Source organism: Bos indicus x Bos taurus, chromosome 6 (genome assembly GCF_003369695.1).
Source record: "Bos indicus x Bos taurus breed Angus x Brahman F1 hybrid chromosome 6, Bos_hybrid_MaternalHap_v2.0, whole genome shotgun sequence".
NCBI classification, from domain to species: domain Eukaryota; kingdom Metazoa; phylum Chordata; class Mammalia; order Artiodactyla; family Bovidae; genus Bos; species Bos indicus x Bos taurus.
Window position 1 is genome coordinate 11023210 of NC_040081.1, and position 13666 is coordinate 11036875.

Sequence of the window (13666 nt, forward strand, 5' to 3'; positions counted from 1 at the left end):
CAAAACCTACCAGCATGTAACCGTAGCCATTTTATTATGTTCATGGATCCTGTGGGCTGGGAATTTAGACAGGACATAGCCAAGACAACTTGTCTCTGGTCAAAATACCTGGGACCATATCTGGGAAGACATGAATATCTAGGTATGACTTGAATGGCTGGAGACTGGAGTTTTCTGAAGGCTTCTTCACTCACATCTTTGGCTCTTAGACTGGATAGCTCAAAGCTGAGCTCAATAGGAGGAGATCTCTCTGGGTGGCTTTCTTGCAGTGAGCATCCTAAGTCACTTCAGTCATGTCCAACTCTTTGGAACTCCATGGACTATAGCCCCCCAGGCTCCTCTGCCTATGGGATTCTCCAGGCAAGAATACAGGAGTGGGTAGCCTTGCCCTCCTGCAGGGGATCTTAGGCCCCCTGGGATCGAACATTGGCAGGCAGGTCTTTACCACTCGCACCTCCTGGTAGAGACTGTGTGTTCTGAGAGGGAACGAGATGTGGAGGGAACACGGTTCAAGGCCTTCTCTGACCTAGCCTTGCAAGTCACGCAGCATCACTTACACCATATTCTGTTGATTGCAAGCAAGGCACTAAAGCCAGTCCAAACCCACGGGGAGGGAAAGGCACCTCCTCCTCTTTCTGGGGAGGGGCAAGGGCGTCCTGCAGAAGAGAGTGAAGGTGGGGAGGGGTTATGGTTGCAGTCAGCTTGGGAAATAAAATCATATACTTCGGGTAATTAAAAATGGAACAAAAAAGGAAAGAGGCAAAATAACAAACAAAAACAAGAGCTCCAAGCTGTCAAAATATACATTTAAAAGGTCATGTTCTTGACTCCCTTCACAAGCCCTGATATAAAGCCTATTATGTTTTAGACAAAATTTTACAAGCCTGATTATATAATTTCCCAGTTCAAAGCAGATTAGAATCAGCAATTAGACAGAGAGGGTAATGGAGGGGCAGGAAAAGCAGTAATAAGACTGGGTTTTTCCTTATCCACTAAAACACATCTAATGAAGTTTTTACCTACACATGGAAATAACACACGGCATGGCCCCCACCGATTAAGTAGACAGATCGTCCTCTAATACACTTACATGAAGAGTCATTGGTCAGCACGGCCTCCCCTTACTCCCTGCAGTAATTCAGGGAATGGTTTTAGCCTGTTTACTACAAATAGTTCCTTATGGTTCAATAAACTTATAAAATCATACTTTTAAAGAAGAGATTGCAAACAAGTACAGAATATATGGTTTTTAATATGTCTCACACATCACAAAAATTAATAACTACAGTGATGTTCAATGTAATAAAAGAAGTCTTGTGGCAACCAATTCATGTCCTCAAAGTTATCTAACAGTTATTTGAAAAAGCCTTTGCATCTTAATTTCACAATTTCATGCCTGCTAAACCAAACCATAAAACAAGGAATTGATATAACTTAGCAAGAATAAATGTCCTTTGTTAGACTCTGTGTTTATAACATTGCCAATGCAATAAATGATACCAGGACAGCAAAATAATGTGGATTCAAGGTTTTAACAACCCTATCTAAAAGAATGACTTTCAATAGTCTGGATGGCTCTCCTTCCTCAGATCATATTAAGCTCTGCCTCATAACAGCTGTTTGGAGAGTGAGAGAGACGGGAGCCCCTCCTGAGACCTCTGCACACCCGAGAGCAGAGGAGATGCTCTCAGTGTGTATAAATATCTTGACTTGGTTGCCAAAGCTGTATTTTACCTTAATGCAGTTAAACATTCTCATCCTGAGGCAGGAGATGCTGTTTAGGGGCACCGTTATGCCACCTCCCCCATTTCATTTTGCACAGCATGCCAAATTGTTCTTCCTCTTGGGAAATTAATGAAAACGAAAGAAAGGCCTATGATAGGCAAGATGCAGATTGGAAACGTCCAGGTTGGAAATGACTCTGTCTTCCTTTTATCCATTTAACCGGTGATGTATTTAATTTTAATTGATAGCATGTACTAGGACAACCTGGACTGTGAGGATCAGGTCTCTAATAATAGATTGGGCAGGGAACTGTGAAGGAAATTTCCCTCTCCCCCTAAATGAGTTCACATATGTGCAGAAGCAAATTGCAGGTGCATCGGTATTATAGGAATGGGCCCAGGGCAACAAAGTATTCTGCAACTAATTAACTTTACATCCTAGTCAATTATGCTTCATCCTCCTAAAACATCTGCTGAGAAACAAAAATGCAAACCTTTTCGATGTTTTATGCATGCAGCAATTCCCACAGCAGTAAATTTAAAATTTCCCTTCCTATTTGGTTTATTCTTTCCTTTTTCCTATCTTGTTAGTCCTAAACAAAAATTCTTACATATCTGAGTTTAAACAAATAATTAGATTACACATTCTTTCTTTGGTAACTTTGTGCGGCCAAGGATGCAAAACAATGTTAGAATACTTTTTATGAGTATAGAGATCTGAATGATCCAATAGAATCATTCACCTTCAACAAAAGAAATGAAGAGTTGTCTAATGTTCCACTCACCATTTGTATAACCCATGTCTTATTTTCTCTGGAAAAAATACTGAATTATATTGCTAGCCTTTTAATTTCATCCTTGAAAAGTGTAAACGTTTTGAACTGTTAAAAAAATCAGTATTTTTTCAATTTGTTAATTAGGTATATTACATTGATTGATTTGCGGATATTGAAGAATCCTTGCATCCCTGGGATAAAGCCCACTTGGTCACGGTGTATGATCTTTTTAATGTGTTGTTGGATTCTGATTGCTAAAATTTTGTTAAGGATTTTTGTATCTATGTTCATCAGTGATATTGGCCTGTAGTTTTCTTTTTTTGTGGGATCTTTGTCAGGTTTTGGTATTAGGGTGATGGTGGCCTCATAGAATGAGTTTGGAAATTTACCTTCCTCTGCAATTTTCTGGAAGAGTTTGAGCAGGATAGGTGTTAGCTCTTCTCTAAATTTTTGGTAGAATTCAGCTGTGAAGCCGTCTGGACCTGGGCTTTTGTTTGCTGGAAGATTTTTGATTACAGTTTCAATTTCCGTGCTTGTGATGGGTCTGTTAAGATTTTGGAGAGGGTGTGGAGAAAAGGGAACCCTCTTACACTGTTGGTGGGAATGCAAACTAGTACAGCCACTATGGAGAACAGTGTGGAGATTCCTTAAAAAACTGGAAATAGAACTGCCTTATGATCCAGCAATCCCACTGCTGGGCATACACACTGAGGAAACCAGAATTGAAAGAAATACGTGTACCCCAATGTTCATCGCAGCACTGTTTATAATAGCCAGGACATGGAAGCAACCTAGATGTCCATCAGCAGATGAATGGATAAGAAAGCAGTGGTACATATACACAATGGACTATTACTCAGCCATTAAAAAGAATACATTTGAATCAGTTCTAATGAGGTGGATGAAACTGGAGCCTATTATACGGAGTGAAGTAAGCCAGAAAGAAAAACACCAATACAGTATACTAACGCATATATATGGAATTTAAAAAGATGGTAACAATAACCCTGTGTACGAGACAGCAAAAGAGACACTGATGTATAGAACAGTCTTTTGGACTCTGTGGGAGAGGGAGAGGGTGGGATGATTTGGGAGAATGGCATTGAAATACGTATAATATCATATATGGAACGAGTCTCCAGTCCAGGTTCGATGCACGATACTGGATGCTTGGGGCTGGTGCACTGGGACGACCCAGAGGGAGGGTATGGGGAGGGAGGAGGGAGGAGGGTTCAGGATGGGGAACACATGTATACCTGTGGTGGGTTCATTTCGATATTTGGCAAAACCAATACAATATTGTAAAGTTTAAAAATAAAATAAAATTTTAAAAAAATCAGTATTTTTCTTAGAAGCTTTAAAATTCATGTTTGTATTTAAAGAAATATGTTTACATTATATTGTCACCTTAATATACACTATTGAATGATTTCAAAGAAATTTGCTAATATATTTTGACAGGGAAATCATATAAATAAAAAAATAAATATTGTAAAGTCTTGTGTATATGATTGTAGTTTTGTTGATTCATCCTTGATCTTTTATGGGTGAATAGGTAAAATATAAAAACCTAATAATTTCATCATAAAAAAGACTAAATATCCATATGTTTTTTTTCATTACATTAGAAATATTAAAAAATATATAACATATAGTTTATTTAATTTTAATTAAATTCTCTCAAATTGATTCAATTAATATTTATAGAATTGAATTAAATTAAATCAAAGCATGAGTATATGAAAGTGCATTTCCATTGTACAATTGGTGAGGTTCTCTTAAAATTCTGTATATAATTTATAATCATTATATCTTTATTTTCATTTATATCTTTGATCTTTTGTAGTTTTGATCCCCAAAAGGGTTTTTGGTGTCAACTATTGGAAGGAGGAAAGACCAAATGCCTTGGAAAAAGCAAAGGTCGAAAGTATCCCCCCATGGATCCAGAGGTAATATTTTCCTTATCTTTGAAATTCTCTGGTAGTGCTGAGTCCAAGCATGCTCTGCTGCAGCACAATAGGCCAATGAATCTGAGCAAGGAGGTGTTGGGATGAGGAATATGACTTTATTCCTAAAGCTGGCTGACAGAGAAGATGGCAGACTACCATCTCAAAATAGCCATCTTATCTGGGTCTGGATGCCAGTTCTTTTATGGATCAGAGATGGGACAAGGTGAGGACACAACGTAAAAAGGCCATTAATCTTGCAAACATTTACCAGAATGGCAAGCCTCAGGCAGAGGGATGTGTTAATTTCTTCCTGCCATCTACAGGCGGACAGAGTTCTGAACAAAGGCACTTTAACAGTCAGGCAGAGGGGCAGGATTCTCTGAGGCAGACCATTAATTATGATTATGATGACAAAAGCAATGGAAAACAAGTCAAAGAAACAGTTCCAACATGAAGTCAGAATTAATCCTTTCCTGTTACAGTAGAACCCTGTATATACAACTGTTTCAAAATTAGTAGACAATAAACTTGACTCCTTTTTCTTGACTTTCTTTGCTATCAATAGTTTATATATTTAGAAGAGAGATAGACCAACAGATAGAGATGATTAGTAGATATTTATGGAAATTGTATCCTGTTGGGATGCAATTCAAATATAAATACTGAACAGTAACTTCTTTCCAAATGTGTAAAGGGCTCAAACAAATAATCTAGTAAAAAATGATTTTGTATAAAATATACAAGTATTATTGTTACATATTGAATGTGTATATCCAGTGCCTATACCATGCATGGTATGGATCTAACAGAAGCAGGAGATATTAAGAAGAAGTGGCAAGAATATACAGAAGAACTGTACAAAAAGATCTTCATGACCCAGATAATCACAATGGTGTGATCACTCACCTAGAACCAGACATCTGGAATGTGAAGTCAAGTCGGCTTTAGAAAGCATCACTATGAACAAAGCTAGTGGAAGTGATGGAATTCCAGTTCAGCTATTTCAAATCCTGAAAGATGATCCTGTGAAAGTGCTGCACTCAATATGCCAGCAAATTTGGAAAACTCAGCAGTGGCCACAGGACTGGAAAAGGTCAGTTTTCATTCCAGTCCCAAAGAAAGGCAATGCCAAAGAATGCTCAAACTACCGCACAATTGCACTCATTTCACATGCTAGTAAAGTAATCCTCAAAATTCTCCAAACTAGGCTTCAGCAATATGTGAACCGTGAACTTCCAGATGTTAAAACTGGTTTTAGAAAAGGCAGAGGAACCAGAGATCAAATTGCCAACATCCTCTGGATCATGGAAAAAGCAAGAGAGTTCCAGAAAAACATCTATTTCTACTTTACTGACTATGCCAAAGCCTTTGACTATGTGAATCACAATAAACTGTGGAAAATTCTGAAAGAGATGGGAATACCAGACCACCTGACCTCCCTCTTGAGAAACCTGTATGCAGGTCGGAAGCAACAGTTAGAACTGGACACGGAACAACAGACTGGTTCCAAATATGAAAAGGAATATGACAAGGCTGTATATTGTCACCCTGCTTATTTAATTTATATGTAGAGTATATCATGAGAAACACTGGACTGGAAGAAGGACAAGCTGGAATCAAGATTGCTGGGAGAAATATCAATAACCTCAGATATGCAGATGACACCACCCTTATGGCAGAAGTGAAGAGGAATCAAAAAGCCCCTTGATGAAAGTGAAAGAGGAGAGTGGAAAAGTTGGCTTAAATCTCAACATTCAGAAAACTAAGATCATGGCATCTGGTCCCATCACTTCATGGGAAATAGAGGAGGAAACAGTGGAAACAGTGTCAGACTTTATTTTGGGGGGCTCCAAAATCACTGCAGATGGTGATTACATCCGTGAAATTAAAAGACGCTGACTCCTTGGAAGGAAAGCTGTGACCAACCTAGAAAGCATATTCAAAAGCAGAGACATTACTTTGCCAACAAAGGTCCATCCAGTCAAGGCTATGGTTTTTCCAGTGGTCATATATGGATGTGAGAGTTGGACTGTGAAGAAAGCTGAGCGCAGAAGAATTGATGCTTTTGAACTGTGATGTTGGAGAAGACTCTTGAGAGTCCCTTGGACTGCAAGGAGATCCAACCAGTCCATTCTAAAGGAGATCAGTCCTGTGTGTTCATTGGAAGGACTGATGCTAAAGCTGAAACTCCAATACTTTGGCCACCTCATGGGAAGAGCTGACTCATTGGAAAAGACTCTGATGCTGGGAGGGATAGGGGGCAGGAGGAGAAGGGGATGACACAGGATGAGATGGCTGGATGGCATTACCGACTCGATGGACATGAGTTTGAGTAAACTCCAGGAGTTGGTGATGGACAGGGAGGCCTGGCGTGCTGCGATTCATGGGGTCACAGGAAGTCAGACATGACTGAGTGACTGAACTGAACTGAACTGATACCATGCATGGTAGTGAGTTGAGCCATGGAGAGTAAACTGTTCTGATCAACAATTACAACATGTGGTAGGGAGGTTTTTCCATATCACCAAGCAAGGCTCAGATACCAGCTGGGTCTCCAGAACCCAACACAATACTGACACTCTCTACAAAGAGAGAGCGTGTCAGGTCCCACAGGGAAAAACAGCAACCACCTCACATATCCAGATACCACTCTAATGCTAGAAAATGAAGAGGAACTAAAGAGCCTCTTGAGGGTGAAAGAGGAGAGTTAAAGAGCCGATTTAAAACTAAATGTTAAAAAAAAGAAGAAAAAAAACTGAGATCATTGCATTCAGCAGCTTTACTTTATGGCAAAGAGAGGGAGAAATGGTGGAAGTAATGACAGATTTCCTCTTCTTGGGTCTAAAATTACCACGGATGGTGACTGCACCCGTGAAATCAGAAGACATTTGCTTCTTGGCAGGAAAGCTATAACAAACCTAGACAGTGTGTTGAAAAGCAGAGACATTACTCTGCTGGCAAAGGTCCATATAGTCAAGGCTATGATCTTCCCAGTGGTCAGGTACGGTTGTGAGAGCTGGAGGCATAAAGAAGGCGTAGCATTAAAAGAATTAATGCCTTCAAACTGTGATGCTGGAGAAGACTCCTGAGAGTCCCTTGGACAGCAAGATCAAACCAGTCAATCTGAAGGGAAATCAGCCCTGAATACTCCTTGGAAGGATTGATGCTGAAGCTGAAACTCCATTATTTTGTCATCTGACACAAACAGCTGACTGATTGGAAAAGTCCCTGATGCTGGGAAAGATTGAGGACAGAAGGAAAAGAGGGTGTCAGAGGATGAGATGGCTTGATGGCATCACCGATGCAATAGACATGAACTTGGACAAACTTCAGGAGATGGTGAGGGACATGAAAGCCTGGCATGCTGCAGTCCATGTGGTCACAAAGAGTTGGACATGACTGGGCGACTTCACAACAAAAACAAAAAGCCACTTCATTAACATAACAAAGTATACCTTTACCATTATCTCACTTTGGAAATTCCAAGTGCGCCTTGTGCCAGAAATGGAGTCAATGACCAACTATATATTTCTTATTGTAATCCAAACTGTCACAAATAGGTTACAGGATAAAACAGTTATTATGAGCCTAGATTTATTATAAGAGAGTAAATTAGTTATGGTCACTTGTTTATAATAAAATATATAAAACAATATCAAACTGCAAAAAGGCAGGGGAGAAAAATGTATCAGTAAAAGTTATGAGAAGACAGAAGGATTGGAAAACTAGGTAGCAATCAACTGAGCAGATATAATGAGTTATCTCTCCTAAGACAGTGTGGGCCTAAGGAGGATGGAAGTGATTAGGTGTTACTATGGAAATAGAAGAACCAGAAGGTTCTCAAACTACACCTTTGAACCCAATAATTTCAAAAAGGCTTCAAAAATCACGTTGATCTCCCAAGAAATCAGTGTAACAACTCCACTACTTCTATAAACATCTTATCCAGAATTTGAAGTGTTCACAATCCACTCAAAGGGAAGAAATGCGGTGAAAAACCTAGTGAGCGGACAAGAAAAAAAGTAGTTATCTGGAATTCATTTCCACAGTATATAAGTTGCTAAGGGAATTTTAGGAGGAAAGAGACTAATTTGTGCTAAAATATTGGGAGGGGTTTAAGAGAGATGGTTTAAGTTTGACCAAATGGAAAAGGCTGCCCATATTTCACAGGAAAAACATTCACCTCTATTATTTTATCAAAAAGACACAGAACTATGTTCAGTGGATTCTAAAATAAGATAAATGACATCCAGAGAAAAACCCATTAACAAGTTTTTTGTCTTCTTGGAATAAAATAAACTAAAACCACAGACTTATTTTATAATCCTTTTTTCAGCCGTTCATCTAAAAATTGTCAATCACTCCAGCTTGGTTAGGAACATAAAAATTCCAGGAAAGATCACTTTAATGACCTTTATAATAAGACCTTGTAATATTTGTGAAGTAGAAAAGCTTAATGGTTTTTCAAAAAAATCTGTTTTGGTCCTAAATGAATATAGAAAGCATTTTATAACATGGCAAGTTATTTATTTAATCATGAAATTCAGCTTTTATGATTACGTTGACTGATTATCTTAATGCTGTGACCCAATTTTACAGAGAGTGACCAATTTCATAAACCTAAGTGTTTCTTTTCGTAGATTTTGTGCCACATCTGGTGCCTACTTACCTCATTCTTCTTTAGTATTACATGCCTCTCATCAACCTCTTCATCAGTCCCTCAGTAAATAAGTGTGCTTTATATTGAGTGGGACACCATGCCCTCCTCACTGACAGATGGTATTTAATGTACAAAAATATTGACTCAATGTTGTATACCCAAAACTAATATAATATTGTAAGTCAAATTATACTTCAGTTTAAAAAATTCAAAAAGCTAATTCTCCAAATGCTCTAGGAAAAATAAGCTATATAAGTTATTCCTGGACCCATTTTTATTTTGCAACTATACTTCTGTCAAATCTTTCCTAAAGGTAAAAATAAGTGGCATCCGTGGGAAAATAGAAAGAAATGCCTGTTTTATATGCAGTCCCATTGCTGGAGAATTTCTTAATAAATTTGCAAAATCTCATTTAATGAACTAATAACTCCCTTTGTCTTCTTTTTGCTTTCAGTCTAGAACCTTCCTCTCTAATTACTACCGAGATCATAATGTGGAACTGTCCAAACTGTTACACAGACTGGGGCAGCCTCTACCATCATGGCTGAGACAGGAGCTTCAAAAAGTGAGATAGCACTGGAGAGGAGAACTAAGACTCACAAGACACTGACTTTTACTATGAAACCGAAAAGCAAACTCCCCATCTTTTATCCCTTTAATGCATTTGTGATTGTCAATAGAGGACCGTGTGAATAAATCTCCTATCTTTTTCATAAAAATGAAAACTATTATATATGCACGCATTGGCGATTACTAGCATAATTCCTATGTGAGCTTTTGGGAAATAATGTGGGCTTTTATGGCATTATCCAGCTTCCAGTGTGGGGATCATGACACAACCCAGTTCCTCCTTTAACCATAAAATTTTGGAAACTATGTTTTACTGAGAACCCTGATTATATGCAATTGACAAGTTGAAATCTTAAGAAACACACTGTGATATCTGTAAATGAGACTGGTAGTAACCCAATATCAGAATTAAGGGTATACATTTTCCCTTGCTAATTTGAAAACAATTTTGCATTTGTTGTGAAATTATCAGTGTAATCTTATGTTCTTATTTTGAGCAGTTATTATTTATTCTATTTATAGAGTAAATAAAATACGTTTTCCTCTGTTAATCCTCTTTAGGAACGTCTTTGACTTGCCCAAGTTGTAAAGTTGTAACCTCCCACATGCTTGATCTGTTTTGATCTTGTAGGAGGATACCATCTGCAAGTAGCTCATAATAGTATTTTATCTGGCCAACATGCAATTCTCGGTGAATTTTGCATTGTGGTTCCAACACCATCTATCAGAGATTTGGGGGATAAATGACTGTGAAAGTGCGTACTTTACATAATATTAACTACTATGTTTAAGGCCATCTTTCCATGGGTAAAAATCTTCAGTTCAGTTCAGTTCAGTCGCTCAGTCGTGTCCGACTCTTTGCTACCCCATGAATCGCAGCACGCCATTACCATACTATTAATCTAGGTATTTCCACTTTGATAATGATGTAGTATTTATATATTTTTTTCTCTATCCCAGAAGGAAAAAAAAAACTTTATTGATAAGGCTGGAATGAAAATCCTCATATGTGTTTACAGGTAGAGTGAGGTACTCATGCCTTTTATATAGTATATGTCAGTCATTTAAACCATGGACTTTTATGCATGCCAGTGCATATACTAATGCAGAAGATTATGTTTTTAATGCCTATTTAACAGAAGAAATGTAATCTAAAATTTACCTCTTTAAACACCACAAATTCTCTAAATTAAAACCTATTTCTCAGCCATGTCATCCAAAAATTAATTTCTGGAGAAGAAATGATACTCTTCCTGTCTTAGAGTTGTAGGTTACTCTCCCATTTGGAAATTGTCATGCTAGGTGAATGGTTGTCTCATTTGTCAATGAAGATACATTAAAGCTTTGTTAGTCTTTTCAGTGATACATGAGGGTAAAATTTAAACAGAACAGAAAATCAAAGTAAATTTGGAACGTTACCTATGAATTCATCCTTCACCAGAGTAATTTTTCTACAGGCTGTAAATAACATTATGCTTGACATAATTCTTCAAAGGAAATGGAAGATCTTTGTTTTTGTTTATTTGTTGTTTGTGGTTTTAAGCAAACAATTCAAGTATAATCTAAAAGAGAACCAATAATTTTTACATAGTTTATTTCGGGATTCAACTTTGGATTTGTACTTTATTAAGATTTTTGTTTGCTTTTCGTTTTCCTACTGCATCTAAAGGCTCTATTTTTCAGAAAATGTTAAGATTTTTTCTGGACATGTGTTGATACAAACCACAAACTGATGCTTTTGTTGATTCTTTGTTAGGCATGAGGCTTAATTTCTCAATCTTACTGTTACTTAGGTGAGCATGTGCTTGATAGCATTCCATTAAGCACACTAAAATCATAACAATTGTGTATTTAGAGCTCTAGCTTTTTTGTTAATTTCCTCCAGTTTGCATTCTAATTTTTTCTTTTGTGAACTAGAGATTAACTTTTTTCCCCCATAGATATTTATAGAAATCAGATGAGATACTTTTCATATTGGGTAAAATTCATGTAATTAAGAGTCCAACTTATCTCTAGATTTTTTTTTAATGTAACTAATTTTCAGCATTTTCTTATTTTTTCCAAGTAATATATACAGTATCATTCACCTATGTGCAGAGAGCTGGGAGCAAAATTCCCCCAAATTCCAAGTTCAACTAGTCTCTTCTCCCCTGGTTCATTTCAATCAGTGTGTACATTTTTCTTACTAAGACTGATAATACAGACAAAACAAAATTTAATTATGTAATTCATCTCTTACAGTGAACTACTTAGAGGGACTCTGGGCTGTGAGATTATAATAAATCTGAAAACTTTCAGTTTTAAGAATATCTTCATTTCCCCAAATTTCACCCACTGGCTATTGAACTATTGACTCAAGATTTAACATACATAATTATTTAACCTTCTAAATAAATTATCTTCATTTTGAATGACATGCTTTTTAAAATTTTAAAGAACTTCCTAAAACCTTTAAACAAACAAGCCAGTATCTTCTCTTCATTCCTTCTTTTTCTTTATTCCAATTGCTTAATTTACAAATATAATAATTGATTACATTAATAAAGATGAGACAATATTTGATATAAATCTATATCAAAATATGTGTGCTTGTCAAATACCAGTCTCTAAAAATTACATTACAAATCTCATGCAAAAACAAATTTTGCTTGTATTTAACAATGGCCTCAAAATAATTAAGCAACAAGGGAGAATGCTAGAGAAGAAAATATATATTCCTCTAACACTATATTTTTTCTAAAAAAAAAAAGTTCTCCATCCAATAAGAGATTTTATTTGCCTTGATTTCAACAAACCCATTCACATGTACCTTATGGAGTTTTCGTTCTTCTGTCTCACTGTTTTAATATGACATAAAGTAACCTGTTGACCATGAGTGTTGATTCAATTATGCAAGCAATTTATAGCCCAATGATATTTTGAAAGCCTGTTTTTGGTGGCTAGATAACATATTAACTATTTGCTTGGTGGAGTTTGCTTGAAAACAATTGTGGTCAATAATTTTAGAAATAAAGAAATCAAACAGTCTTGCATATATGGTTTAACTTCAACTATAGGAACACAGCTTGGCCATGAGTACATATATATAGTCTACTATATATATAGATATAGATGAGTGTGTGTGTGTGTGTATATATATATATATATATATATATACACAAATGATTATATTCTTGTGTGAGCCTGTGAGGTGAGCAGGAAAAGCAGAAAGAACTCTGCATTTACTGAAATTGTTAAATAACTGATGTATTAATAGTACATGCATAACGTATCTTTGGTTCTCATTTCTTCAGAATAAATACTATTGCTGGTATGGTCACTAAAGTAATGTTGTTTCTCCTCTGAAGCCCAAAGTTTTAATCAACAGATGAATCTTTTTCTTTCCCTTTTCCTTCTTTTGCTCTATACACACTCCCTGAATTCCAAACATATAACAAGTGTAACCAGGAAGCTAGGAGAGTGGATTTGGGGTATCTGGGTTTTACATCTCAATCCTGCCTTGAGCAAATTGTGTAGCCTCAAAAATTTGTGGAACTTCTCTGAGTCACAGTTTTCTTTTCTGTAAAATAGAGACAACGGAGTATTACTTACTGGGTCATTGTAAACATTAAATGAGAATATATTTAAACAACTAACTGCAATGCCTAATGTAGTTATGCTGAAACATGTTTCTTATAGAAATAATGTATAATATTCAAACCACTCTTTCTTGGTTCATCAAACAAGTATATGTTTTTCTACTCCCTTTAATAATAAAGCATATATATCTTAAACATATAATTAACTGTATTTGGTTAAAAATAGAAATTTTCTTCACCATCATTATCCAAAAAAAATTTTTGTATGGCTCCCTGCTATTATTTTGATAAGTATTCAGAGCAAAAGTTTTCCATCTCAGTCCATTCTATTAAGGTCTCTTTATCCATTTCCTCCTACTTACTTCTCCCTCCGTTTATCTAATAGAATATCTCCCTTGTAAATCTCTCT

At 36.6% G+C, this 13666-nt stretch overlaps 1 protein-coding gene across 1 annotated transcript in view; it reads left to right on the forward strand.

Moving 5' to 3' along the window:
• The window catches only part of LOC113894006 (bifunctional heparan sulfate N-deacetylase/N-sulfotransferase 4), a 323217-nt gene extending 309770 nt beyond the window's left edge, over positions 1–13447 (forward strand). Inside the window, exons 13-14 of the mRNA XM_027543739.1 lie at positions 4347–4449; positions 9564–13447. Of these exons, the coding sequence (XP_027399540.1) occupies positions 4347–4449; positions 9564–9683 (223 nt within the window). The 3' untranslated portion in view covers positions 9684–13447. The remainder of the gene's footprint in view (positions 1–4346; positions 4450–9563) is intronic.
• Positions 13448–13666: the final 219 nt, after the last annotated feature.